At 45.0% G+C, this 25,097-nt stretch overlaps 1 protein-coding gene across 2 annotated transcripts in view; it reads right to left on the reverse strand.

Annotated features, from left to right (window-relative positions):
• Positions 1–2,041: 2,041 nt before the first annotated feature.
• The window catches only part of LOC102574094 (desmoglein-2), a 42,927-nt gene continuing 19,871 nt past the window's right edge, over positions 2,042–25,097 (reverse strand). For both annotated transcript variants that reach the window (XM_014606779.3, XM_019498695.2), the window contains exons 6-15: positions 21,491–21,651; positions 19,294–19,422; positions 18,963–19,148; positions 17,335–17,594; positions 15,941–16,083; positions 13,020–13,247; positions 11,232–11,459; positions 7,124–7,248; positions 5,541–5,924; positions 2,042–4,823 (exon numbers count right to left, since the gene is read on the reverse strand). In XM_014606779.3, coding sequence (XP_014462265.2) covers positions 3,750–4,823; positions 5,541–5,924; positions 7,124–7,248; positions 11,232–11,459; positions 13,020–13,247; positions 15,941–16,083; positions 17,335–17,594; positions 18,963–19,148; positions 19,294–19,422; positions 21,491–21,651 — 2,918 coding nt within the window. In that variant the 3' untranslated portion in view covers positions 2,042–3,749. The remainder of the gene's footprint in view (positions 4,824–5,540; positions 5,925–7,123; positions 7,249–11,231; positions 11,460–13,019; positions 13,248–15,940; positions 16,084–17,334; positions 17,595–18,962; positions 19,149–19,293; positions 19,423–21,490; positions 21,652–25,097) is intronic.

The raw sequence follows: 25,097 nt of genomic DNA on the forward strand, positions 1-25,097 counted from the left end.
GGACACAGTACTCTAGCTGCGGCCTCACCAATGCTACATAGAGGGGAAATATCACCTCCCTATGTGCTCGTGATGCATCTACTAATGCAAGAAATGTCTTACTCTCCTACTCAGAGAACTTCTTCACAGTAAGCTCAGAAGGACAAATGAAGTTGTTCAGGATCTTAAATCTATATAAATGGCCCCCATGCCATTTCCCTGGTTAACTTATTTGAAGGCAAATTGGATTTAGGCTTTAGTGCTTGGAAAGGGCTTTGAAGATGTAAAAGTATTATTCATAGATTCATAGATGTAGGGTCGGAAGAGACCTAAGTAGATTATCAAGTCCGACCCCCTGCCCTGGGCAGGAGAGAATACTGGGCTCATATGACCCCAGCTAAGTAATCATCAAGCCTCCTCTTAAAGACCCCCAAGGTAGAAGCCAGCACCATGTACCTTGGAGGTTGGTTCCAGACCCTGAAACTCAGTGGGGGAGTCCTGGTCCCTGCACAAAAAAATGGAGGCAAAGAAATTGTTAAAAAGGTCTGACTTTTCCTGTGGTGCAACCACCAGATTGCCCAGCATATCCTGCAGGGGCCCCACGTTACCCGGTGCTTTCTTCATAGTCCCTATTTAAAAAAGGACTTTTTGTTGGCCTTGATCCTAGCCCTAGTTCCATATCTGCCTTAGATTTCCTAACAGCCCTGCTACAAGCCCAAGCAATGGAGGTATACTTGTTTTTGGTAATAGCCCCTCCCTTCCACTGGGTGTAGGCCTCTTTTTTGGCTTTCATGCATTTCTGAATGCCTTTGGTGAGCCAGGGGGGCTTTGGAGCACTCTTACCCCCTTTGATTCTGATTGGGACTGTCACCCCTTGGGCTCGGAGGATCGTTTCCTTAAGGAACGACTCCTCATCTTGGAAACCCAGTTCCCCAACTCTCCAGGACCCAGTGCCTTTCCTACCAATCTCCTCAACTTGTTGAAGTTGGCCCTCCTGAAGTCAAGGGCTACTGCCTTACTGCAGGCCCTTGACACCCTGCGCTGGATGGTGAATTCTAGTAGGCGATGATCACTGTCACCCAGGTGGTCAAGAACCTGGAGTCCCCTCACCAGGTCATCACCTGTGGACAGAACCAGGTCCAGAAAGGCATTCCCCCTGGTGGGACTGTGCAGCTCCTGGGTTAAATGGAGGTCCTGCATCTCAGCAAGGAACTTTCGTGAGCGGTTCGACCTGGCTGCCTGCTCCTCCCAGCAGATGTCCAGGTAATTTAGATCACCCATGATGACTACATCCCTTGCCTTAAGTGCTTCCGCAAGCTGGCCTGAGAATTCATGGTCCGGCTCTTCCCCTTGGTTGAGTGGTCTGTAGTAGACCCCCACCATTAAGTCCCTTTCCCTATGACCCCCCTGTATTCTGACCCAGAGCACTTCAGCCCACCCCTCCTCAGACCCCATCCTGTTAGTTGAGGATGTGTATTGCTCTTTGAAGTAGAGTGCCACACCCCAGCCTTTCCTCCCCGTTCTATCCCGCCTGTATAGTCTGTAGCCCCTAATGTTCACTGCCCAGTCATGGGATGAATCCCAGCAGGTTTCTGTGAGCCCTACTATGTCTGGGTTTCTACTAGCTATCCGGGGGGCGAGTTTCTCCTGCTTATTTCCTATGCTACAAACATTAGTGTAGAGGCATTTAAGGCCTTGTATTGGTGCATGCACCCCCCCCCCCCCATTTCTTAGGACTATCCAGACTCCCGTCACTTACTAAAACCCATTAAAATCAATGTTGGTCTTCCTGCTGCATTTCATAGGCTGCGAATAATGAGGCTGTACAAAAACTAAGTAACAGTTTAATAACTAGGTAGAGTGAGACTTTTTCAAAGCCTTATGTGTATAGGACATGTATCTTTCACTGCATTGCAACTAGAGCGAGGTGTTCTTATGGGTTTCTTTGAAAAATCCCAGCCTTAGTTACTACTTCTGGAAGTAATTTATAACATGTTGATAAAAAGTCACCATTTTTGTCTCTGAAGACTGTACTTTAAGCTACAGAAATAATGAGAAAGACTTATCTGTCTTCCTTTATTGAAGTTTCATAAAAATACCTAAATACACTACAAACCGGTCATAGTACAAATCCATTCCCCCAAGCTCTAGTGAAAAAGAGCAGTTATTCAGTTAAAATTCACGTTTAGATTTAAATGCAGGATTATGCCATGAACTTCAAAACTAAACACAGAGCTGTAGACTCTGATTCAATAAGGTACTTAAGTTAGGCAGGTAGATAAATCAACTGACTTGCATAAAACTACTCACTTACTTAAATACATCCTGCTGAATATGGAGCCCGAATTCTTGCTTTTTTTTTTACAATTTAAAGACTATATAAAATATACTTGTTTTTAATTGCTTTCCATAAGCTTTTTATATTTTTCCCCATATCAAATAAAATATAAAATCCATCTCTAACCAGAAATCTCAGCCAGAAGGTAATATTGAAATACAAAGCAATGTAACTGCATAATTAGAAATGGAGGGAAACTGAAAATATTAAGCAGAATCCCTCAAGTCCTGTCTGCAATTTAAGGGAGTGTCTACACGTGCATTAATGCACTTTAGTTGATGCACATTACATCTAGTACCTCCATTGTGAGCTACTAGGAAATGCACATTACTTGATCTTAATGTGCATTAACTCATGAGCACAGTTTTTAGTGATGCTTTAATGTGCATTAGCATATTCTAGTGCATATTAACTAAAAAGCACAGGTTTTTTAGTGTCACTTTAAAGTACATTAAAATAGACTAATGTGCATTAAAGTGCATGCATAGACATGCCCAAAGGCCCCATTTCCACAAACAAAACCACATACTTAATTTTTGCTTTCAAAGCTGAGCCAGCACTATTCCCTCTATATGAATGTGTAATTAAACAAAAAAACTTGTTAGTATATTTTCTTTGTCCAGAGTTGCAAAAAGCATTAGGAAGAGTTTGGCCTTTCATAATGACCTATACTTTAAATTTTTAGCAAAATCTACTTCAGCTGCTAGACTGTTAAAAAAAAATATATTTATATTTTTACATAGGTGTATACCTACATGTACATGTATATCCCCTAAATATTATAGTTCTTTTCTTTTTTGAGTATTTTTTCTAATTTCATCATTGATACATTAAGAAAAAACAATTCATTGTAATTCCTGTAGTTAGCATCTACAGTTTTCCACCACACATAATCAAGGCCTCATGTATACAGCATTGAAGTCAATAGGAGTTTGGGCATTGATTTCAATGAAAGATGATCAAACTCTAGGTGGCAAGTATTTTAATCTGTATCTTCACTGTTTTGCCTCTGGAGTCACTCTCCTGCCTGAACTTATGAATCTAGAGTCTAGATATCTTAAACAACATAAATATGAGCAGCAGCAATCAGCACCTCAATCTCTGGATTTACATCTACAGCTCACAAACCATGGAAGGAAAAGGGAGTGCCTTCACACTGAACTATTAGAAACCTTCACACCAAATTATTAGGAGAAAATGAGTAGGAGCATGCATTTAGTTGCCCATGTTGAAAGCATTATTGCTTAGGCTGGATACTTTTTTTTCCCTGGAGTCATAATCCTTACTTACAGAAACCATTGAGAGAAACATCATCTCATGTTTAAAAGGACCGGAACCTGCCTCCAGCCACTAAAACTTCAAACTGGTTAAGCGTTTATGGTAGAGATGTAAATGGTGCCTAGTAGATATCCTAATCTGAAAGATAAGTAGTTTATGAATGGGTATACTGTACAGTGCTATATTTTGTGACCTTGGAGGTCTTGCTTAGAGGAGAACTGGAGGGAAATGTCCCCTCTGAATTTAACCCTCTGTGGTTAAGCAGATGATCAGAGATTAGTACATGCTCCTGGCTTCCAACTCCAGAAACTGCACTTTGTATCCCTGAAACCTCAATTGGCATTGTGTAGCTAGCTTGTAGACCTGAGGAGGGTGTGAGTACCCTTTCAGACACCACCACATTTTGTCCTTCTGAGAAACTGGGAATGCTTAAAGAGCCCTTGAGTTCTGAACTAGGTACAAGCAGCCTCTCTCTCTCTCTCACAACAACATACTGTGAATCTGGGAAGTCTTGAACTTGGAGGACTCCAGGCATTGTGCCATCTGACTTGATCAGCCTTTCTGTTACCACAATATTGTTTTCATGGGGCAAATTAGGGACTTCTATCATGCCTTGCATATGGGAAGCAGGTGCAAGTACTCTTTCTGTCACCACAACACTCTCATCAAATGGATGATCGAGCATTACTGTGGTGGGTTGCACAGTGGGGCCAGCAGCATAGGATGTTTCTGTCACTCTAACATTTCTGTTAGCTACTGGATCAGGAACAGGTGTGATGTATTGCGGACCAGGCCTGGACTCATATGATGTTTCAGTGACTGTCTTCTGAGTGAAAGCTTCTGAACCCAAGCCACTAACCCTTGGCACAGGGTCATGTAGTTGGAAGCTACCGTCTGAAGCATACGTCTGCTCTGAACTGAACGCGTTTTGTTGATCTAAGAGGTGTGGCAATGCATCATTAAGACGTAAGCCTGATGCATTCACTGCTGGACTAGATTTTCTGTCTTGCACCACCTGAGGAGTGTGCTGAATGCTGCCCATGCATATATCCGCTAGGATCTTAAATTTATCTCCTAAATCATCCAGAAAATGGTCATCCAAGTCGTTCTCAATGAAGCTGCAACAGCCAATAGAACCATGAGAGGAGCCTGCCTCTTCCTGAGAGTAAAGTAGGAGACAGTCTTTTGCTGGTTGAACTTCATCTTCTTCAGCAAAGGAGCAGGCTTTCTAAAATACAAGAAACAAACATACAGAGTTTCAGATTTTGACATGTCCTCAGCACTTAAATTTCTCCTGCTAAGCACATGTACAACTGCCTAATTCTGATGACAGAGTTGCCTGGTATCTCTCCTGGTCCAAAGCTCTATCAGGATTCACCAAATAATTATCCCCTCCCACCACCTTCACAGCCACTCTGCCCATGTCTAACCCCATGTGACTTGTGAGGTAGGCATGGAAGGAGGTAATGCTACTACTGCTCCTTCTAATGTGACACGCAACTGATTACTCAATTACATACTAAACAGGGTGCGTCTATACATTCATTAATGCGCCGTGGTTACTGCACATTAAGTTTAGTACTTGGTTAACCAAGTACTAAACCAATGTGCAGGAACTCACACTACTGCACAGTAGTGCTAGCACACAGATTTTTAGTGATGCTTACTGTTCAGTAGCCTAATGATACTGCGCAGTAGTGTATTAGCATGATTTTTGACCAGCACCTTTATTGTGCAACACTATTAGCCTACTGTGCAGTTAGCGTCACATGTATTCATGCCCACAGAGATACAAAAACCCAATCTCCATAAAATATATTAACTCTGAAGTACCCTAAATGGATATTCCCCTAAGTGGATATTCTCCTAATAAACACAAGATTCACTTTTCTTTTCATTAAAAAGTGAATGTCCATATACTGTTATTCTTAAATCAGACTCTTACATCATTGAAGTACTCTCTCAAAAACTCTTCATTCAAGGTCCCTCCAGCTCCTGTTGCCATGAACTCTCCAGCTCTCATTGCCATGGACTCCCCAGATGCCATTTTCATGGTTCTGCCAGCTGCCATGGCTTCAGCCCCTCTGGCTGCCATGATTCCAGTGCCTCCAGCAGCCATGGCTCCATAACCAGCAGCTGAAAGAAGATGTCTCTGCTCCTCCCATTTCCCATCACCCATGTTAATGCCACTGTAATGCTCTCTCATGTTGGATGTGGAACTGCCTCCTCCAGCAGCAGCAGCCCCTGCACTCATCGCTGCTCCAGCTCCACTGCCCATGTTTAGTGCTGTGCTGTTTGTTGCAATGGGTGCAACAAGGTTTAAGACTGCCTGAAACAAAAATTAATTAGAATGTGAGGGAGGTATTAATTCGCTGTGTTCTGCCAGCAAGCAGTTGGGCTGGGTGGAGCCCAGGAGAGTGGCAGTTTAGGTCGCTGTTTGATCTGCATTTACATGTGCTGTTGCAAAAAGCAAAGTGCCCCATAAAAGAGGGTGCAGCCTTTATGACTATATAACAAAGGAAGTTAACAAGAGCCAGTGTATGGATATACTGTACCCTCCCAGGTTAAAACCAATAGGGATGGAGGACAATGAGTTCATCTGGTATAATTTTCCCCAGATGCTCTTGTGACAGCAGCTTCCCCAGCAACAGATCATATCTGCTGGCTAGGTTTTCCCTGGCCCTGTCCTCCCTTTATGGCAATCTGGCTCTCCCCCCCCCCCCCCCCCCCCCCCCCCCCCCCGCCCTGCCACTCCCCAGAGGGCTGGCACCTTCTGTCAAGAGGGAACCAGACAAAGCAAAAGCCAATGTCCTGCCGACTTCCACCTACATATCCACCAGTGTCAAAGGAAAACGTATCTGTGTTAATGACAGCCTGGCAACCCTGCACTTTCCCATCCAGCCACAGCCTTGTAGTTGGCACTGGGCTTTGCAGAGTTGCAGAAAGGCCAAAACATACCAAGAACCCCTTGTTCTACTTCCCTTCAGATTCTTTCCAGCTACTTTTGTTTGATTACAATATTACCTCGCTTCTAGACCACACAGTAAAGGGGAGTACTGGGAACTTGGATATGGCCCTTTGACTTTAAGTTAATCTGTTAGAAAGCTCATCTTTCCAAGATTTTTTGCTGTATTTACATACCCCCCCCCCCCCAATTGAAAATGAATACTCTCTCCTGCGAATGCAAATATGTAACCCTTTTTGATACAGTTCTTCAAGCAACAATATTTATCCCAGGCCTCCTTCCTCATGTCTTACTCAGAAAGATATCATTACCATTTGCTTGATTATTTTTCTTCCCTTAGCAATTTAAAACACATGACCAAATTTTCCAGAACTGCATATGGGATTTAGCGAAACATCTTCTAGTAATTTTAACACAATCAATTTTATTTACTGGTAATGTGCGACTACATCCCTGGGCTGTTTTGAAATTGTAACTCATAATCTAAGAGACATACTGAGTGAGAAATTAAAATACTTAAGTTCAAAAGAAAGAAAACTGAAAACGGGCACAGGCAAACATACCTTATCTTCAGGTGCTGCTCCTTCACTGTTCCATTTCCGCAGCATCTCTTCACTACTGTCAGGTATTGCTGTGAATCCTTTAGGACCTGCTCTCCCATGGCAGAGCAACAATAAGAGTGGCACAACTGCAGAACATAATATATCATTAATTGTGATATAAGTGGGACTCGCATCATATTAAAAGTAACATTAAAGTTTTTGGGAATGAACTTAAAAAATCTGTCTTCAATTAAGTTGAAAAAAAGCATATGTAAAATGGATAAATGCATGTTCCCTAGGGATCCAGCAAAGACTTTCTAGAATAGAATGCAGAAATGATGACGGTTTTGATCCATTAATGTTCATATATTGGAATACAGATGTAATCCCACTGAACTAAGTCCTAAATATCATCACCTCATTTCAAAATGCGCAGCTTAATTTTCTGCTATTAAACAGCTAATTTGATATGCACACCATCTAGCCACTCCTTGCACACGTGGGCACTGTAAACTGAAGCAACGTTGAATAAATATCTGAGCTATCTGTACATAAGCTAGCTCAGTACCTGTGTCAGTCTAGCTGTGGCAGCACAGAGCTCCACATGGGCTAACTTGACCTGCCAAGAAGCAAGGTAAATTAGTCTAAGCAGAGATCTGCGCTGGTGTGGCAGGACTGATACCTGACCTAGTTCATTTAAAAGCTAGCAAGCTAAACTGCACAATGCAGCCTAGACTGTAGGCCTACTGTCACTTTAGAACAAGAGTCTGAAACTCATCTGACCCTATGGGCCAGGTGAGTGGTACAGGGTCAGTCCATGTGCCAGATGAATGGTGCACAGCTAGCCTTGCAGGCTGTACTGGGCTCACAGATTTATCCCTCTGCACTTTTCATACTAGATCCAGCACATGCTCAGTCTGAGACTGAGCCACACCAGTACAGGGCCGGTCCAGGATGCACACATACAGTGCCTCCTCCAGCTGGTCCAGGACCCCTGCTGTATGCGGTGCCCATCCTGGAATGGTGCTAGGAGGTGCTGTGTGCAGTGCAAGACCTGGACCAGCCCGTGTAAGCCCCATGTGCGGAATGTGTTCTGGACTGAGTGGGGAGGCCTGTATTCAGTTTGGGTCCGTGGCCAGCTAGGGGGAGTTGCCGCACATCCTGAGCTCTGTGTATAGGGCCAATCCAGCACGCACTGCATGTTGCACTCCAGACCAAGGGGCAGTATCACAGGCAAGTTCTTTGACACACTTGCTGCAGAAGATTCCATGCCATTTTGCCTACACTTTAGTGCAGCATGTATAATATCTTGGCTATCTCATGGCAGAGCAAGGAAAAGTAATTTAGACTTCAGTGAGGGGGCACAAATGAGGAGAGGAAGGAAAGGTGCCATTTTTTTTTTAACTGAGTCAGAAGAATCTGGTGGTGAATCAGTGACTCAAACTACAGATTTGTGGATGCTTAAATCATTTGTCAATGTATCATACACAAAATGTAATTGTTATACATAACACTTGTAATGCAGGTTCAAATCCTGGCTCAAATGACATTAATAAGAATTTTGCCAGACTTTAATGGGCTAAAGTTATCACCCATAAGGTATTTGGAAATGATAAATACATTGGGTGGGGGCCACTCATTTTTTTGGTTATTGTATACAGTCCAGACTTAGTGTTTCAGGAGAAAAAGCAGTTCTTTTGTCTTTGAAAATGAGCCCTAACAAAGTCTAAACTACTTTGAATCACATGAGGTGAGGCAAGGAGGAGATAAGTACCAGATACAGGTACAGAGATTGCAGTCCTATCCTACATGTATTTAATAAGTTCAACAGTTGTTGAACTAGAGTTAATTGTTCTTTCCTGCTGAATGGCACAATAAGCCCTCAATTTCAGGATCAGCCTTTAATGCCAAAAGTCAGTAATTTAGGATAAGTCTATACTTAATAGCAATGCCCTGAAGGATGTTTTGTAGGGGTGTGTGAAATGGGCCGTATTTGGCTCCAATTCGGCCCGAATCAGGGACAGTGATTCAATGTGTTGATTTGGATTACAGTCCCTGATTCGATTCAGCCGAATCTGAAGATGCGACGCTGATTCTCTGAATCAGCAATTTGGCCATAGACACAGCTTTAAATGTTTTTTCTACATACCTCGAGGTACCAGGTGCAGCTTGTGAACTCTGTTATGCTGGGGTGGATGGAGCGTCCCACAGTAGCATGGTGGAGGGGCCTCCATGTGCTTGGCGGCGAACCCAGAAATGGACTGGAAGTACTTCTGGTCCACTTCCCGGTCTGCCATGGAGTGCACAGGGGCCCCCACTCCCCATGACTCCCTGGCTCAGCACTCAGCTGCAGGAGGACCCCAGGTGTCCCCCAGACCCAGGAGGCACCAGTTGCTGAGCTGGGGGGCGTGGGAGCCCCCCCTGCAAGCTCTCTGGCGGACCCGGAAGTATACCAGAAGTGCTTCTGGTCTGCTTCTAGGTCCACTGCTGAGCATGCTGGGGAGCGTCAAGTGCTCCAGTGGGAAGCTCCCTCTGCCCCACCATCGCAGCATTGATAAGCTGCCTGGTACCTTGAGGTATGTAGAAAAAACATTTAAAGCGGTGTCTATGTCTGAATCACTGAATCTCTCCAAATCAATTCAGAGGGTTCTGATTAGATGTGGAGAGAGATTAAAAGGTCCCCTGATTTTATTTGGATTTGGAGATTTGGCCACTGAATTGGGCTGAATCTCCGCTGAATTGAATCAGGGACCAAAGCTTCGCACAGCCCTAATGTTTTGCTGTACGCCTGGGCTGACTTACACTGGAAGTACTGTAGCTACTTCGAGGTAGCACCGTGGATGCGGATGGTGCAAGTGAGCTTGCACAATTCAGCTAACTTTGTCACTCAATACTGGAAATCAGTCCAACCAAAGAGCAATGCAGGTGCAGTTACTCTGCTTCTGGTATAGAAAGCACATAGCACGGTGTGGCATGCCTGAAGGTGCAGTTGCTGGGTGTCAAGGGTTATCAGGTTTCACAAAGAAACCCAACAGGTGCCAGAAAGACAATCCATGATTTAATAAAAATGGAAGGGATGGAAGGTCCTTGGACCGATACTCTTTAATGTCTTCATCAGTGACTTGGACGAGGGAGTCAAATGTACTCTGTCCAAGTTTGCAGATGACACAAAGCTATGGGGAGAAGTGGACACGCCGGAGGGCAGGGAACAGCTACAGGCAGACCTGGATAGGTCGGACAAGTGGGCAGAAAACAACAGAATGCAGTTCAACAAGGAGAAATGCAAAGTGCTGCACCTAGGGAGGAAAAATGTCCAGCACACCTACAGCCTAGGGAATGACCTGCTGGGTGGCACAGAGGTGGAAAGGGATCTTGGAGTCCTAGTGGACTCCAAGATGAACATGAGCCGGCAGTGTGACGAAGCCATCAGAAAAGCCAATGGCACTTTATCATGCATCAGCAGATGCATGACGAATAGGTCCAGGGAGGTGATACTTCCCCTCTATCGGGCGCTGGTCAGACCGCAGTTGGAGTACTGCGTGCAATTCTGGGCGCCACACTTCAAGAAGGATGCGGATAACCTGGAGAGGGTCCAGAGAAGGGCAACTCATATGGTCAAGGGCCTGCAGACCAAGCCCTACGAGGAGAGACTAGAGAAACTGGACCTTTTCAGCCTCCGCAAGAGAAGGTTGAGAGGCGACCTTGTGGCTGCCTTTAAGTTCATCACGGGGGCACAGAAGGGAATTGGTGAGTATTTATTCACCAAGGCGCCCCTGGCGGTTACAAGAAACAATGGCCACAAGGTAGCAGAGAGCAGATTTAGATTGGACATTAGGAAGAACTTCTTCACGGTTCGAGTGGCCAAGGTCTGGAACGGGCTCCCAAGGGAGGTGGTGCTCTCCCCTACCCTGGGGGTCTTCAAAAGGAGGAGGTTAGATGAGCATCTAGCTGGGGTCATCTAGACCCAGCACTCTTTCCTACTTATGCAGGGGGTCGGACTCGATGATCTATTGAGGTCCCTTCTGACCCTAACATCTATGAATCTAAGGGAATAAAAACTCTGCTTATTATATGTGGACTTGATACAGAGCATGCATTCAACGGTTAGAAATGCAAAATAAATACTTACGCAACAATAATAAAAGTGCCAAAATTATTAGTGCAATTGCTCCAGGTCCCAGTACAACTGATGAACCAATTAGTGCATCCCGGCAGCTGCCACCCTCCACACATGTACAAATGCTCAGTTTAAGGATTTGTTTTTCAGGACAGCTGAATCCTTGATGATCTTGCACTAAAAGCTGAACTTCACTCTTGCCAGGTTTTAAATTTTGTGGCACCAGCTGAATGCTAGTTTCTTTGGAGAAATAAAGAAATTGTAAAGAGAAATATAAGGAGTAAAATAAAATATGAGCAGGGGAATATCAGAATTTGTTTCTTCACTTACTGAAGTGAAAACAAAATCCTTACTAAGACAAAAAAAAACCCTAATCAGTACAGGAGAACTGACCTTAAATAGCTTCAGCAAAAACATATGGGGTGCGTCCAGATGAATGTGCAAGTGCAGTTTGCTGCACTGCAGACCTGTCTGTGGTGCTGCAAACCACATGTGCTGCACATGCATGCATTGGCTGCACTGCAAATCAGCAGCGCTGGGGGTGGGGGGGTTTAAGCTAGGAGATCCCAATGTAAAAAAAAACAAAACAAAAAAACACAAAGAAAAGTGGGGTAACATGTGACAGCAATGTGCACCACCCAAAACTGGAGCCTGGCCAGCTACAGCCAGGCTCCGCCTGCCCAGATCACAGCTGCTGGCCCTCCATGTGGGGCTTCCAGTGGGACATCGCAAATGGAGGCACTGAGTCATGTGCCATCAGGCCAGATGGGCTCCACACCTCTACATGAGGTTTCCTGCTGGAGTGCTGGAAGCCCCACATGGAAGCACAGATCCAACCAGCCCGGTCTGATGGCATGCAGCCCATACCCAACCACAACCCTCTCCCCCCCTGCAGGCAGGAGCTCCTCTCCCCACTTACCCTGCTGTCTAGTCACACAGCTCTGTGCCTCCACATTATGGAGGTGGAGGTACAGAACCTGCTGTGGTTAAATTATGTAAAATTGTGCAGTTATGCACGGTCACACTTTTTATATGCAAAATTCCATGAGCACATAAATTGCTTAATTCCCCAGGATGTAATAGGTGCCCAAAAAGTTTGGTAATGAGAGCTCTCTTCTATCTGGAGCATGTCCTCAAAGCAGCTGCAGGGATGGCAAAGTGTAATTAAGGGGGGCTCATCCTGCTCATTCTACTGTGCAATAACAATCCCACAAAATTGCTGATGGGTGGGTGCTTATCCAAATCAGAGTGCAAATGTCATGTCACCAGTATATTGTGGGAGGTAGGACTGCTACTCAATGCCATTGCTTTGGTGGTCACCCCCTTTTTCTACAACACTGGAGAATCTTGGGGAACTAGCAATCTGGCATTTTGCTTTTCCATAGTTACATTATTAACTGAGCTGCTTTGCACACAAAGGACAACGGCATCTCCTGCTGCAAGGCTACAACTCCAAGTTCAGTAACATAAAAAGGAACTTTCTCTTCACAAGATCCCTTCTTGAGGGCTGAATCCCAACATCATTCTCAAGTGCTCACTTGTCATACAAAGTGACTCTGCCTGGTATGATCACTTAACAAAGGCGAGGGAATTGGTCTTATTCCATGAATCCTGCATTCTGCAGCCATTGGAGAGAACAGAGAATGGAACCAAACTTCAAAATTCTAGTCCTTCGTGTGTGACACAGTAGACACTGGGTACTTTTTTAGCTGAGGCAAACCCCTGGAATACAGAACTGACTAGATTCAACATGGTAGCCAACATTTTAGGAAAACATAACTCAAAGTGACACTTTCTTACCATTTATGGATCCAATCACCCATTTGTTTACCATTCCTTCAGGTTCATCAATGACACTAAAAGTGAAGGGGGAACTATTTGGATAAGCATCTCTATCTACAGCTGTAACATTGATGAACTGTATATTTGAACACACAGTTTGCTCTGGATTCACAATAGTAGGACAATTATCATTGTCATCTTTAACCTGAAGAACAATGGTACCAGTGGCTGTTTTCTTAACAAAACCTGAAAATATTAAATGTAAAAAATTAATTTTGGTTTTTACAAGTTATATTACAAATTAGTAATATAAATTTCAAAGCACAACTATAATAAGGCACATTTTATAAAATAAGTACAGTAAAAGCTCCGTTAACTGGCACCTTACAAGCTGGCATGTTTTATTAACTGGCATGCTGGCTTGTAAGGTAAAGTGCCCACTGTGGCACTTCCAGTTTCTCCAAGCCCCCACAGTCCGGGGCTAAGCAGCCTGCGCAGCTCGGGGCATAGCAGGCTGCGTGGGGCCTGCCTCCCTGTCCCTCAGGGCCCGCGGGAGGGGCGGCAATGCGATGGGAGGGTCAGCGATGCCACAGGAGGGGCCATGATGCCCTGGACACAGCGGGAGAAGTGGTGGCCCAAAGAGGCCTCTCAATTAACTGGCATATTTTGTTATTCAGCACCCCCCATTCCCCATGGGTGCCAGATAACAAAGCTTTACTGAAATTGAATTAAAAAGAATTATGATATAGAAGCAAACAAAATGCTAAGCGAGAATATTAAACATACATTTCACAACTGTGAGGGCTCCTTTGGCTTAGTAACTCAAACCATATAAAGTTCTAGTGGATTTGATAAATTCTGCTAACTTTTAGTACTCAGGGATTATGAATTTCCCCACTGACAAGGACTGTTCCTAATATACTGGCTCTGGACAAAAGCATTTCTTTCTCTTCTCTTGTAGAATAGTTTAGAATCAAAATGCATATTAAAAAATAAATTCTATAGTACCACTACAATTTTTGGATGAGTCTGTGCTGGATCCATTAGAGACAAAGAACTGACAGTCCAGAGAAGAGAGGATTAAGCTGGCTAGGGGGGCACTGATAAAGATTTTTTTGGCTGATACCAATGGCCGATTATTAATCAGGCATATCATCTGATACTGATCTGATAACTGATATGCAGCCCAGCAGCTTGGAAAGTATCCTCCTGCAGGTAAGTCTGTGGGGCGGAGAAGGGTAGATCAAGGCCCTGATGATGAGGGAGAAAGTGGGGCAGGCGCTGCCCATCCAGGGAGGTGAATGCGACCCCACTGCGAGTGGGACAGAGCTGCAGGCAGCTTGTCTGGGGAGCACAGAGGGGTGGGGAGGGGCACAGCTCCCTGCCACCGCATACAACCCTGGAGCTGGCATGGGGGGCAAGTGGCTCCCTAGACTTGTGTGTGGGGCAGGGGCAGGCTGCCCACTGTAGGTTTTGGGCCAGGGACTGTGCAGGGGGGCTGGACTGGGGCAATGCTTCAGGGAGGACAGTGGTGGTGGTGCTGAGGGCTGGCTACAGCCCACCCTGTAGTCACCCCGACCAGTGCTCCTACTGCCTGCCCCACATCCACCTGACCTGAGGGCAGCCCTTGCCCAGCCCACCTGCCAGGAAGAGGCCAGTGCAGCCCCCCAGCCTAGAGCGGGCAGCCTGCCCTCATCCCATGCACAAATCTTGGCGGGGGGCGGGGAGCACATGCCCCCCATACCTCCCCAGGGGGTGTGTGCAGTGGGAGACAGCCCCCCTACAGTTCCGTCCTGCTCCCAGCAGGGTCACATTCACCACCCTGGCTGGGCAGCGCCTGCCCCTGCCCCACTCCCTCCTTCACCATGATGGCCTTGATCTGCCTCCTCCACCCCATCCCTCCCCCATACCCCTTCCCCCCCACAGATGTACCGGCCAGATGCTGCTCTCTAAGATGCCAGGGTATGTTTCTGGCTGTGTGCATGCTGTAGCTGTGTGCATGCACATGGCATTTATCAGTGACATTATCGGCTACAATGGCGAAAAAAAGCCAATTGCCAATAATGTTAATTTTCCATTTATTGGTGCCAATCCAATATGAAACCAATATATTGCTGCATCTCTAAAGATGGCTTTAAACACTTGTACACTTCCTGGATTCTGGACTAATTCAGAACAGCCCCCAGTATAGACAGTTGTGAGGGGCAGGGTTGCAGAATCCCGTCTTTGTCCATTTATGTGCAGAAGTGCTGGTGCCTAGGGTACTATCCTGGGAAGTGGTAGACAAGTAGAGCCTAGAAGCCAGGTATCCAACTTTCTGTAGTACCTTCTAACCATTAGATTATAATATAGGTAGGGTCCTACCACGCCTGCTGTGATTTGTACTAAGAGCAATGCTGTTGGTATGTGGGAGGTTAGCACTTACTGGATCAAGAAGCTAAGCATCTATACAGTCCAAAAAGTAAGGACAAAATGAATGTAGGCACTTAAGTTCTGTAGCTTATTCAAGAGGGAGTATTTTGGATTGCCCTTTTTTTTTTTTTTTTTTTTTTTGGAGTGGGGTGCCTAAATTCATAGATGTTAGGGTCGGAAGGGACCTCAATAGATCATCGAGTCCGACCCCCTGCACAGGCAGGACAGAGTGCTGGGTCTAGATGACCCCAGCTAGATGCCTATCTAACCTCCTCTTGAAGACACCCAGGGTAGGTGAGAGCATCACCTCCCTTGGGAGCCCATTCCAGACCTTGGCCACTCGAACTGTGAAGAAGTTCTTCCTAATATCCAGTCTAAATCTGCTCTCTGCTAAATTGTATCCAAGTTCCCGAGCTCAGGCACCTAGCTTGCCACTGTGGATCTGGCCCCAAGTTAAGCAATGCACAGTTTGTGAAAAAAAGATTTCTAAATGCATATGATATGAAAAGAAAAGCCTCACAACTCACCATCAGTTATGGCCAGTACAGTGACAACATAGGTACCATTGACTGTGGAAAGCAACTCATAATCAGGTACTTTAATAAGTGTGATTTCAGCTGTAGCAGAATTTATGTTGAACCAATTATATATATCATTGCTTTTGGCATACCTGTTTAAAAATATGATAAAAATAAACATAATTATAGATATTATACACATGAACAAGGCATACAAAATCAGTTTAAAATTTACTCTACATCACTGTATCTTCATTTTCCCCACAACTGCTACATATTTTTTCCTAAGTAAACAAGCATCATGCAACAGCATCTCTAGGAAAAGTTTTAGCAATTGGATTCACTAGTAAATATCAGAAGGGATACTCATGTGTTCCCATATAAACTAAAACAAATAAATATTCTGGAGGTAACCCCACACATTCTAGATAAGATCTTATAGATAGGGGTCTATCGGACTCAAGATGGCTGGCTGATTTCGCAGGCAAATCCCAGGGCTGACTGCCATTTTTGTGGGTTGAGTGTGGTGGGGTCCCCCCTTCATCTCTGATTGGCTGAGGGACCTTGATAGTCCTGCCCTTCCCTATAGATTGCCACATGGCCCAAAACTGTGGCTTAATTACCCTGATTAAGCCTGGGGAAGCCATTAATTAATTAATGGATTAATGGCTTCCTTGGGTTTAATCAAGGAAATTAAGCCATGGTTTCCAGTGGTGGGCTCACTGCCAAAAAACCCCCAACCTTACTGGCAAACAGAGAAAAGGGCAGGAAGCCCTGCAGTTTTGGAGAACCTGGAAGGAAGGGAAAAAGGGAGAGGGGGATAGAGTGAGGGTGGGGCTGCTTGCAGCACGAGGTGTGGAGGCTGCAGGCAGCTGCACGATGGTTCCAGGCCAGCTGTACCAGGCACTTCCATCTGTGGCTTCCTGCATGTAACAAGCTGGACCAGGGCTCCACAGACCCTGGTGCAGCCCCCTGGCTGCTTGCCACAGGCGGCTCAGGGCTACGGTGCAGAGCAGCTTGCACCCATCCTGTTGTAAGCAACCCCACTCCAGCCCTCTCCCTTGTCTCCCATGCTCCAAAGATGCATGGCTGCCCACCCTTTTCTCTGCTTGCTGGTAAGTTTTATTTATTTATTTATTTTTCCTGCGAGCCTGACAAATTCATGGATCCCACTGTTTTTCATGAAGCCCACCCAATTTCATGTTCTCTCTGAAAATCATGTGCTCGTGAATTTTGTAGGTCCTTCTCTATAAATTATCACCTTGTTTACATGGTAATAATGCTACATATCTATCAAAGTTGAGACCCTACAACTTGCAACATAATATCTATACTATATATGCAAAAATCTCAGAAAACATACTTTAGAAAGGATTGGTCGCTAATCCAAATAAGATTCTTACTTGATATGTTGTGCTATTTTTCCTGTGTCTTCATCATAGGCTCGATATGTTGCAATAATCTGGTTTATGCTCATAGTCTCATTTGCTTCAATAGTCAACGTGTTGGGCTTGAATACAGGGCCTTCTGGTACATTTTTTACTTTAATATTGATTGGAATCGATTTTGCTTTGTAGCTATTTTTAATTGATTTGTGAAATTCTGCTTTATTTGTAACAACAATGCTCATTTTTATATTCTGCAATTCCTCATAATTGATCTCCTAGAAGTACAGAAAGGAAACAAAGCTTCACCAACTGAATAAACACGGGATTTGCCACACCATTAATGATTCATTCTTTAAAACCTTTTTCTTTGTTTAACATGCATTAATATTGTATTGGTGAAAGGGGAGCCAGGTTGAAAAAAAGAAAAAAGAATACTCATTAACTTATCAGTGTATTTTACACACACACACACACACTATCCTGAAACATAGCATACAGGGTAAGAATCTTTGTACTGATAACATTAAAAATTTGGTGAAGAAGTCTTCAGCTCTTTCCTTTAAGATTCGAAGAGAACACTCTTTCCTTATTTCAAGGCTTGAATTTCACTCACCTGCATCACAGTAGATATTGGAGCATATTGACTTTACATAGGTTTCATATAGTCTAGTTTTCAATTTTCATTTTAATCAATTTATTAAAATCAGTGCTGAGAATGCACTTTATCTGTCAACCTTGAATCACTCCATAAAAGCAGTTAAGCATTTCTACTCCAAATTCATAGATGGAAAAATGAAAGTACAGGATGATACAAGGCCTGAGGCTAAGCATTCTTAGTTTATTTCAAACTTAAAGGGAACTGAGGTTTCTCAGCAGCTTGCAAAGATCAGGTCCTAAATAATTTTCCTGAGGACTTAAAGGAAGCGTCCAAACAAGCGTGCATGTTTGGTATGTGGCACCCACAGGCTCATCTGCACATGCCATGCATTTAGGCATTCTCCAAGCTACTAACTTGCAGCATGGGGGGGGTTGAGGAGAGGGGGTTTGAACCTGGCAGCACCTGATAAAAAAAACACCCCCCCACCCCTAAAACAAGCAGGGTGGCACATGTGAAGGCAGTGTGTGATGCCCCAAAACAGAGCCGGGCCACCTGGAGCCACACTTCGGCTGCTGGCCAGGCTCCCTGCTGCTGGATTACCACAGCTGCAGTCCCAGAGGTCTCCAGGACCCCAGGTTAGGTTGCTGGGGCCAGCCCAGCTTCACCTACCCCACCCAAGACAACTTGCCGCACACCACAGTGCATGTGTGTGGGTGTTCCCTGGAGAGAAGAAGCACCAGTACAACTGTGTGCTGCTGTCTTTGTTCCTAGGGACTTGCACATGTGTGCTTGTCTGGACACACCCAAAGAGAGTAAATGGCAGGGCCAAGGATAGAAAGAGAGGCCTCTTAAACTGAAAGGGAACAGAATTTCCTTTATTTTAATGCTATCTGCATAAGGTAGGTACAATTTATAAAGGGAAGAAAGTTCTTTGTGTAGATTATTTGCTGTTCACGTTCTGATAGAATTCAATCAGCTTAAGTATAAACTAGTAGGCAAGGTAATTTTTTCTAATATTTAAACAGAATCTGAAGAATACACTTACTTTTATAAGCATCACAATTCCTTCATTTGTCTGGGTATCTGTTTCTATATGGAAATAACCACCTTCATTTCCAGAGGTAATTGTAAAGTTTGCCAGCCAATTATCGGAGAATTCTTCATCTCTGTCGAACACTTTTATTCGCATAACTTCCATGTTTGCTGTATTTTCTTCAACACTTCCTTCATACTGTTGTAAAATGATATTATATGCCTTTCAAAATATTGTCTATACTGTTTTTTTATGACAGAAATAATATTTTACACATAATGCAATATTAAACTTTCTATTGCCAGACAGAAATGCATGCAAATCATTTAACAAATATACCTACCACCTCCTTTTCAAGGACAGGCAGATTGTCATTAACATCTACAATCTTGATCTGGGCAGTGCACTGTTGAGCATTTCCAGCTCCATCCCGGTCTTTTGCTTCTACAGTCAAATGGTAGCTACTTTTTTCCTGTGTGACATGCAAACAATTTTTTAAATCTATACAGAAATCAGATACTAATTTACATGTTTTTTCCCCCTTTACTGTATTCTTTCTGCTGCTACGTGGTGATCACTACTCTAAAAGGGATGACTGACAATCTGTTCAATTAGTATTAAATTCCATTAAACGTAAATCATCCTGATGTCTGAATTGGTCCATTAGAGTCTTGAGCTCAGGAATGGACTGTGGACTTGCTTTGTTCATAGTAAGTTGCCTAATTCATTAGTAGTTTAATTGGTAAAGCTTTTACTTCAAAGGGTACCACTCTTATGATCAACTAGGGTTACTCCATGGTTCAGTCCTTTCTGATACACTTGGGTGTTAAACCCCCCCATCTCCAGAATAGGGATGTAAATATTGTTTTTAAAACTATATGTTTAACCTTCTACAATTATATCAATTAAACACTTAATTGATAGCTCATAGTAGTTTAGTGACCTTGGGCAGGAATGATCCCAGGCCCAGATGTCTTCACCATATGCCTGGCAGTGTGCAGGCAGCAGTCTGGCTGGTGGGAGCCAAGGGCAGAGGGTGGTAAGCACAGCTGAGACACTAAGGGACGCTGCCCAGCTGCAGAGCTCTGGCTTCCTCTCACTCCCACAGGAAGGGGATTGATCTGCAGACCTCTCCTGTGCCCAGATTCCACCGCTATGGGGAGGAAGGGAGGTGCTGGGCCCTCCACAGGAGTCAGACTGGGCTTTCCTGCCATAGCAGTGAGACTTCTGGCCACACAGTGAGTCTGCACAGCTCCTCTGAAGCAGAGGGGCCCATGCAGAGCAACAGGTTCCCTGTGCCTCCCGCTGCATGTGTGCTGCTGTGGCCCAGACATGGAAGGTTCCTGCATGCTACTAGATGCTCCTCAACTTGCCCCAGGTGAAGGGGAGGTCTGGTCCCAGTGGGGCGACCTTCCCCTCCTGCCTGTGATGCTAGGGCCGCGTGGAGCCTGCCTCGGCCCTGAGGCAGGGCTGAGTGTATGGCTGGCTTGGCCTGAGGAGCTGCCATGGCTGCTGGAGCAGGCGATGCTAGGGCTGAAGGGTTGTTGCCAGCCCTTTGCGTGGTGAGTGTAGCCGCAGGGAGTTCCTGAAGGGCAACGGTGCAGCAGTTCCAACCTGGAAGCCCACTACTGCAGCCCTAACGCTTCCTCCAGGATCCCTGCTGTGCCACCCTACTGTGCCCCAGCCTCTACTCATGGAGTCAAAGGGAAGTCATGGCTCCTCAGCTGGGCAGCATCCCTTCGTGGCTCAGCTGCATCTGCCATGCCCTACCCACAGCACCCCACCAGCAGCCTGGGGCCCACACAAAACTGGGTGAATGATGAAGACAAATGGAAAGGGTTGGGGCCAGAGATCACTAAATGGTAAATATTAAACAGTAAATGGTATAAATATAAATTGTTTAACCATTTTCATCCCTATTCAAAAATGCTAGCTGGGGGTTATGAGGATGCTCAAAAGGAAATATGTCTGAAGATACCACCATCTATCGGCTAGTAAGACTAAGTAACATCACATATAAGTAAGTTAAATAAGGTTGTTAATTTGTAACATACAACTTTTAAAAGGGAGATGTTATAGAACTCTGCCAGTGACCATTTGCATCTTAGTTTTTATACAGGGCCAGAAAATCTAGAGGCAGCGCAGTATACTGTTAGTTTCACAGAACCAGATCATGATCCCTGTCAGCTTTATCATACATTTATACAATAAAGTAAGGAGACACATTACTTGCCCACAAATACTACTCTTATAGTGGATAATAATACTTATACGGCAGAAAAGTGGCCAACAAGTCATTACTTAGGGTGTAAAGGGTGAGCATTGCCAAACTCCTTCTCCCCAATAAAATGCACTAGCCAGCACAAAGGAGGATATTAAGATAAGCCATGAAAAGGCCTGTGCATTCAGTCTCAGATGGGCAGTGGAGTTACCAGTCTCAACATGAGCCTCTAATGAAGAGGATGATGAAACAGTAGGGGAAGAGAAATGGAAACAGCGTTAGCAGAACGAGACAGAATCAATATGAGATTGTAGTTTACCTCTCTGTCAAGGCTTAACCATGCTGTAACCTCACCAGTAGCTTTGTTAATGTGGAATGGAAGGGGCTGACTAGCATCTTGAACAATCTTAAAGGCAATCTTGGCATTTGGAGTGGTTGGATCATCTGCATCTGTTGCATTTATTTTCATCACAAGTGTACCTGGGAATTAAATGAAAATATTGATTTACATTGCCTCTCCTCATATATTGGTAAATATAATTTATATAACATGAAAGAGTGTGTTTTCAATCCCAGTGAACTATTTTTTATTGTACCGCTCATTACACATTTAGTTAGTGGAGTTGGAGAATATTCACCAATATGTCTTAAGAGTGTATGTTCAGTGAACTAATATATAACAGGCTCAACCTACTGAACTCAACACACTGGTAAAGATGGATTGACTAATATGCCGACGATTATTACAAACATTCTGATAGAAACTGTATGGATATAATTTAATAAAAAGATAGAAAATAGAAACAGGAAAGTTCCTTCATGCCAGCCTCATGCCGTTTTCCATACCTGCCAACCTAAACAGCATTACTTTACAGAAATAGTCCTTAGAACACCACTTGCTGTGTTGTAATGAAATGTATATGCATCCTTGCCCTCTGATGGCAACAGACTAAATTATGTCAATAACAGATAATGCAGATGCTCTTCTAGCTGTAGCAACAAAAGCCCAGGCTCTTGAAAAAGGCATATCTGAGTTGAAATAAAGCTTCTAAAGCCATATTTGATTTTTCCTAAATCCTGCTTGATTTTCAGAAGTATCAATCAACTAATGATCTTATTAAGCTCAGTGAGAGCTGAAGGAATATAGTCCCTCACAGAACTGGATGCTCAGTGATTTCTTTCACAATCTGCCCATCAAGGTTGTCCCTGGGGGGAAAGGAGAGAGGGGGGTCAATGAATCCTGACACCCCCCCCCAGGCCCCATACTGCCCCGGGCCTCATACTTTGGAGGCCCCATAGACTAGGTGGAGAGGCAGCTCCGCATCCAGCTGCTCGCTACTCCCCCTGCTGCCAATGCTGCTGATGGCAGTGGCAGCTTCTTCAGGTCTGGAGCTTATGGGATTGGAGTGGGGGCAGGGCCTGGACCTGCACCCTGTTTGGGTCAGCTCTGCTCCCCATCAGGGATGGATACAGCATAAATAGTATGCAGATCCAGAGAAAGTGCAGTGATATGGTTATACCCCCCTGCCTTTCACACTGTGCTGCAGGAGCAGCAACTACAACCAGGTCACAAAATCCTTAGACGTAGGTGTCACAGTGGACATAGTCTTTCTCGTCTTTAGGAAGGCCTTCGACACTGTCTCTCACCCCACTCTCATTAAAAAATTAGGTGACTGTGGTGTCAATGCTTACACCGTCAGATACGTCGCTAATTGGTTGGAGGGCTGCACCCAGAGAGTGGTGGTGGATGGGTCATTTTGAACCTGGAGGGATGTGGGCAGTGAGGTCCCCCAGGGCTCGGTCCTCGGGCCTGCACTGTTCAACATCTTCATCAGCGACTTGGACGAGGGGGTGAAAAGCACCTTGTTCAAATTCGCAGATGACACTAAGATGTGGGGAGAAGTGGGCACACTAGAGGAGAAGGACAGGCTGCAATTAGATCTGGACAGGTTACAAGGGTGGGTGGATGAGAACAGGATGGGTTTCAATACTGACAACTGCAGGGTACTATACCCAGGGAGGAAGAACCAGCAGCACATCTACAGGCTGGGGAACTCCCTTCTCGTCAGCACAGAGGCAGAAAGGGATCTTGGAGTCATTATTGGCTGCAAGATGAACGTGGGCTGACTATGTGGGGACGTGGTCAGGAAGGCTAACCACACCTTGTCATGCAGCCATAAATGCATCGCAAGCAGGTCCAAGGAGGTGATCCTCTTCCTCTATGCGACATTGGTCAGGCTGCAGTTGGAGTACTGCATCCAGTTCTGGGTGCTGCCCTTCAGGAGGGATGTGGACAGCATTGGGAGGGGTCAGAGGAGGGCCACTTGCATGATCGGGGGCAGCAAGGCAGGCACTATGAGGGGAGGCTACGGGACCTGAACCTGTTCAGCCTTCACAAGAGAAGGCCGAGAGGGGATCTGATGGCCGTATATAAACTGACCAAGGGGGACCAGCAAGCAGTGGGAGAGTCCCTGTTCCCCCGAGCGCTACCGGGAGTAACAAGGAATAATGGCCAAAAATTGGTGGACAGTAGATTCAGGCTAGATATATTTGGGGGTCGGACTCGATGATCTATTGAGGTCCCTTCCGGCCCTAACATCTATGAATGAATCTAACATCTATGAATCAGGAGGCACTACTTCACAGTCAGGGCGGCTAGGATCTGGGATCAACTTCCAAGGGAAGTGGTGCTCGCTCCTACCCTGGGGGTCTTCAAAAGGAGGCTAGATAGACACCTTGCCAGGGTTGTTTGACCCCAGCATTCTTTCTGTCTATGGCAGGGGGTCAGACTTGATGTTCTGCTCAGGTCCCTTCTGACCCTACCAACTATGAAACTTTTTCTAAGACCCTGAAGCAGGTAACCCCCACCTCCAGCACCTCCTTCCCCCTCCACATTGTGTAGAACCTCCCCTCTTCTCCTCTCCAACCTCCCACCGCTGCTGTCCCTAACTGACCTAGGGCAGGAGGAGCATCAAAGCTGCCCGTTTACACATCTAACTGGGCTCAGGTGGGGACAGCAGCAGTGGAAGGGACCAGGGGCTGCAGGGGGCAAAGAGAAGACTCCTACCTGCTTTGGGGACTTTAAAAAAAAAAAAAAAAAAAGTCCCTTGTTGCATGGTCTGCCCGCTCCAGTTGGGGGAGGGATGGGGAAACTTCTTGGGGTGGCTGCATCCCTGATCCTAAAGCACCAGTTGCTGGTCCTGTACTCTCCTTTTTAAAATCCTTGATTTGCCCATGAGTATAAAGGATTAATTGGCCTGTTTATCCCTAACCTTCCTTTTCAGCACTTTTCCCACAGAGCCGGATCTAAAGACTAAAGCCCACCAACATCAACAGAAAGACTGCCCCTGACTTCAGTGGGCTTTGGATCACTCCATATTCAGCCAGAACAAAATATATTATTCCCTAAGCTCCTGAGAAATCCCATGTAAAGAGGCCTTGCATGATGAACTGAAACAGGAAAGGTGGTATGGAATCCGCTTTTACTACTGAGACAGAGAAAGTGGAATCCCTGCACACCCCTCCTTAGTGGCTACTGGATGCCTCAAACTCATCACCAAGCACCCACTTGTCGCTATGCATATGCTGGGCTCAGCAAAACTCAATGAGAAGTCCACTTGCAGTATTCACAGGCACACATGGACTCTATCTGCTTACGTGTTCTACAACTGCTCACCCAATTCACCAGTCACACTGCACTGGGCCCTTCTATAGCCCAAATTTTAATGTGCCAGACTTGAATAAGCAAAACTGACATGAGGTCAGCAATTTGCTTTATTTAAAACTGAGGAAGCTACTTTCTCATTTTTTTCAACACTATTTAGCATCTTTTCCACAATTGGATCAATCAATGAGGCTTACTATCTAACATTATTGATTACAGAGTCCCTACATAGATTGCTGACTTAAGCAGTGTTAAAGTAGAA

This window comes from Alligator mississippiensis, chromosome 3 (assembly GCF_030867095.1).
Source record: "Alligator mississippiensis isolate rAllMis1 chromosome 3, rAllMis1, whole genome shotgun sequence".
Lineage (NCBI taxonomy): Eukaryota > Metazoa > Chordata > Crocodylia > Alligatoridae > Alligator > Alligator mississippiensis.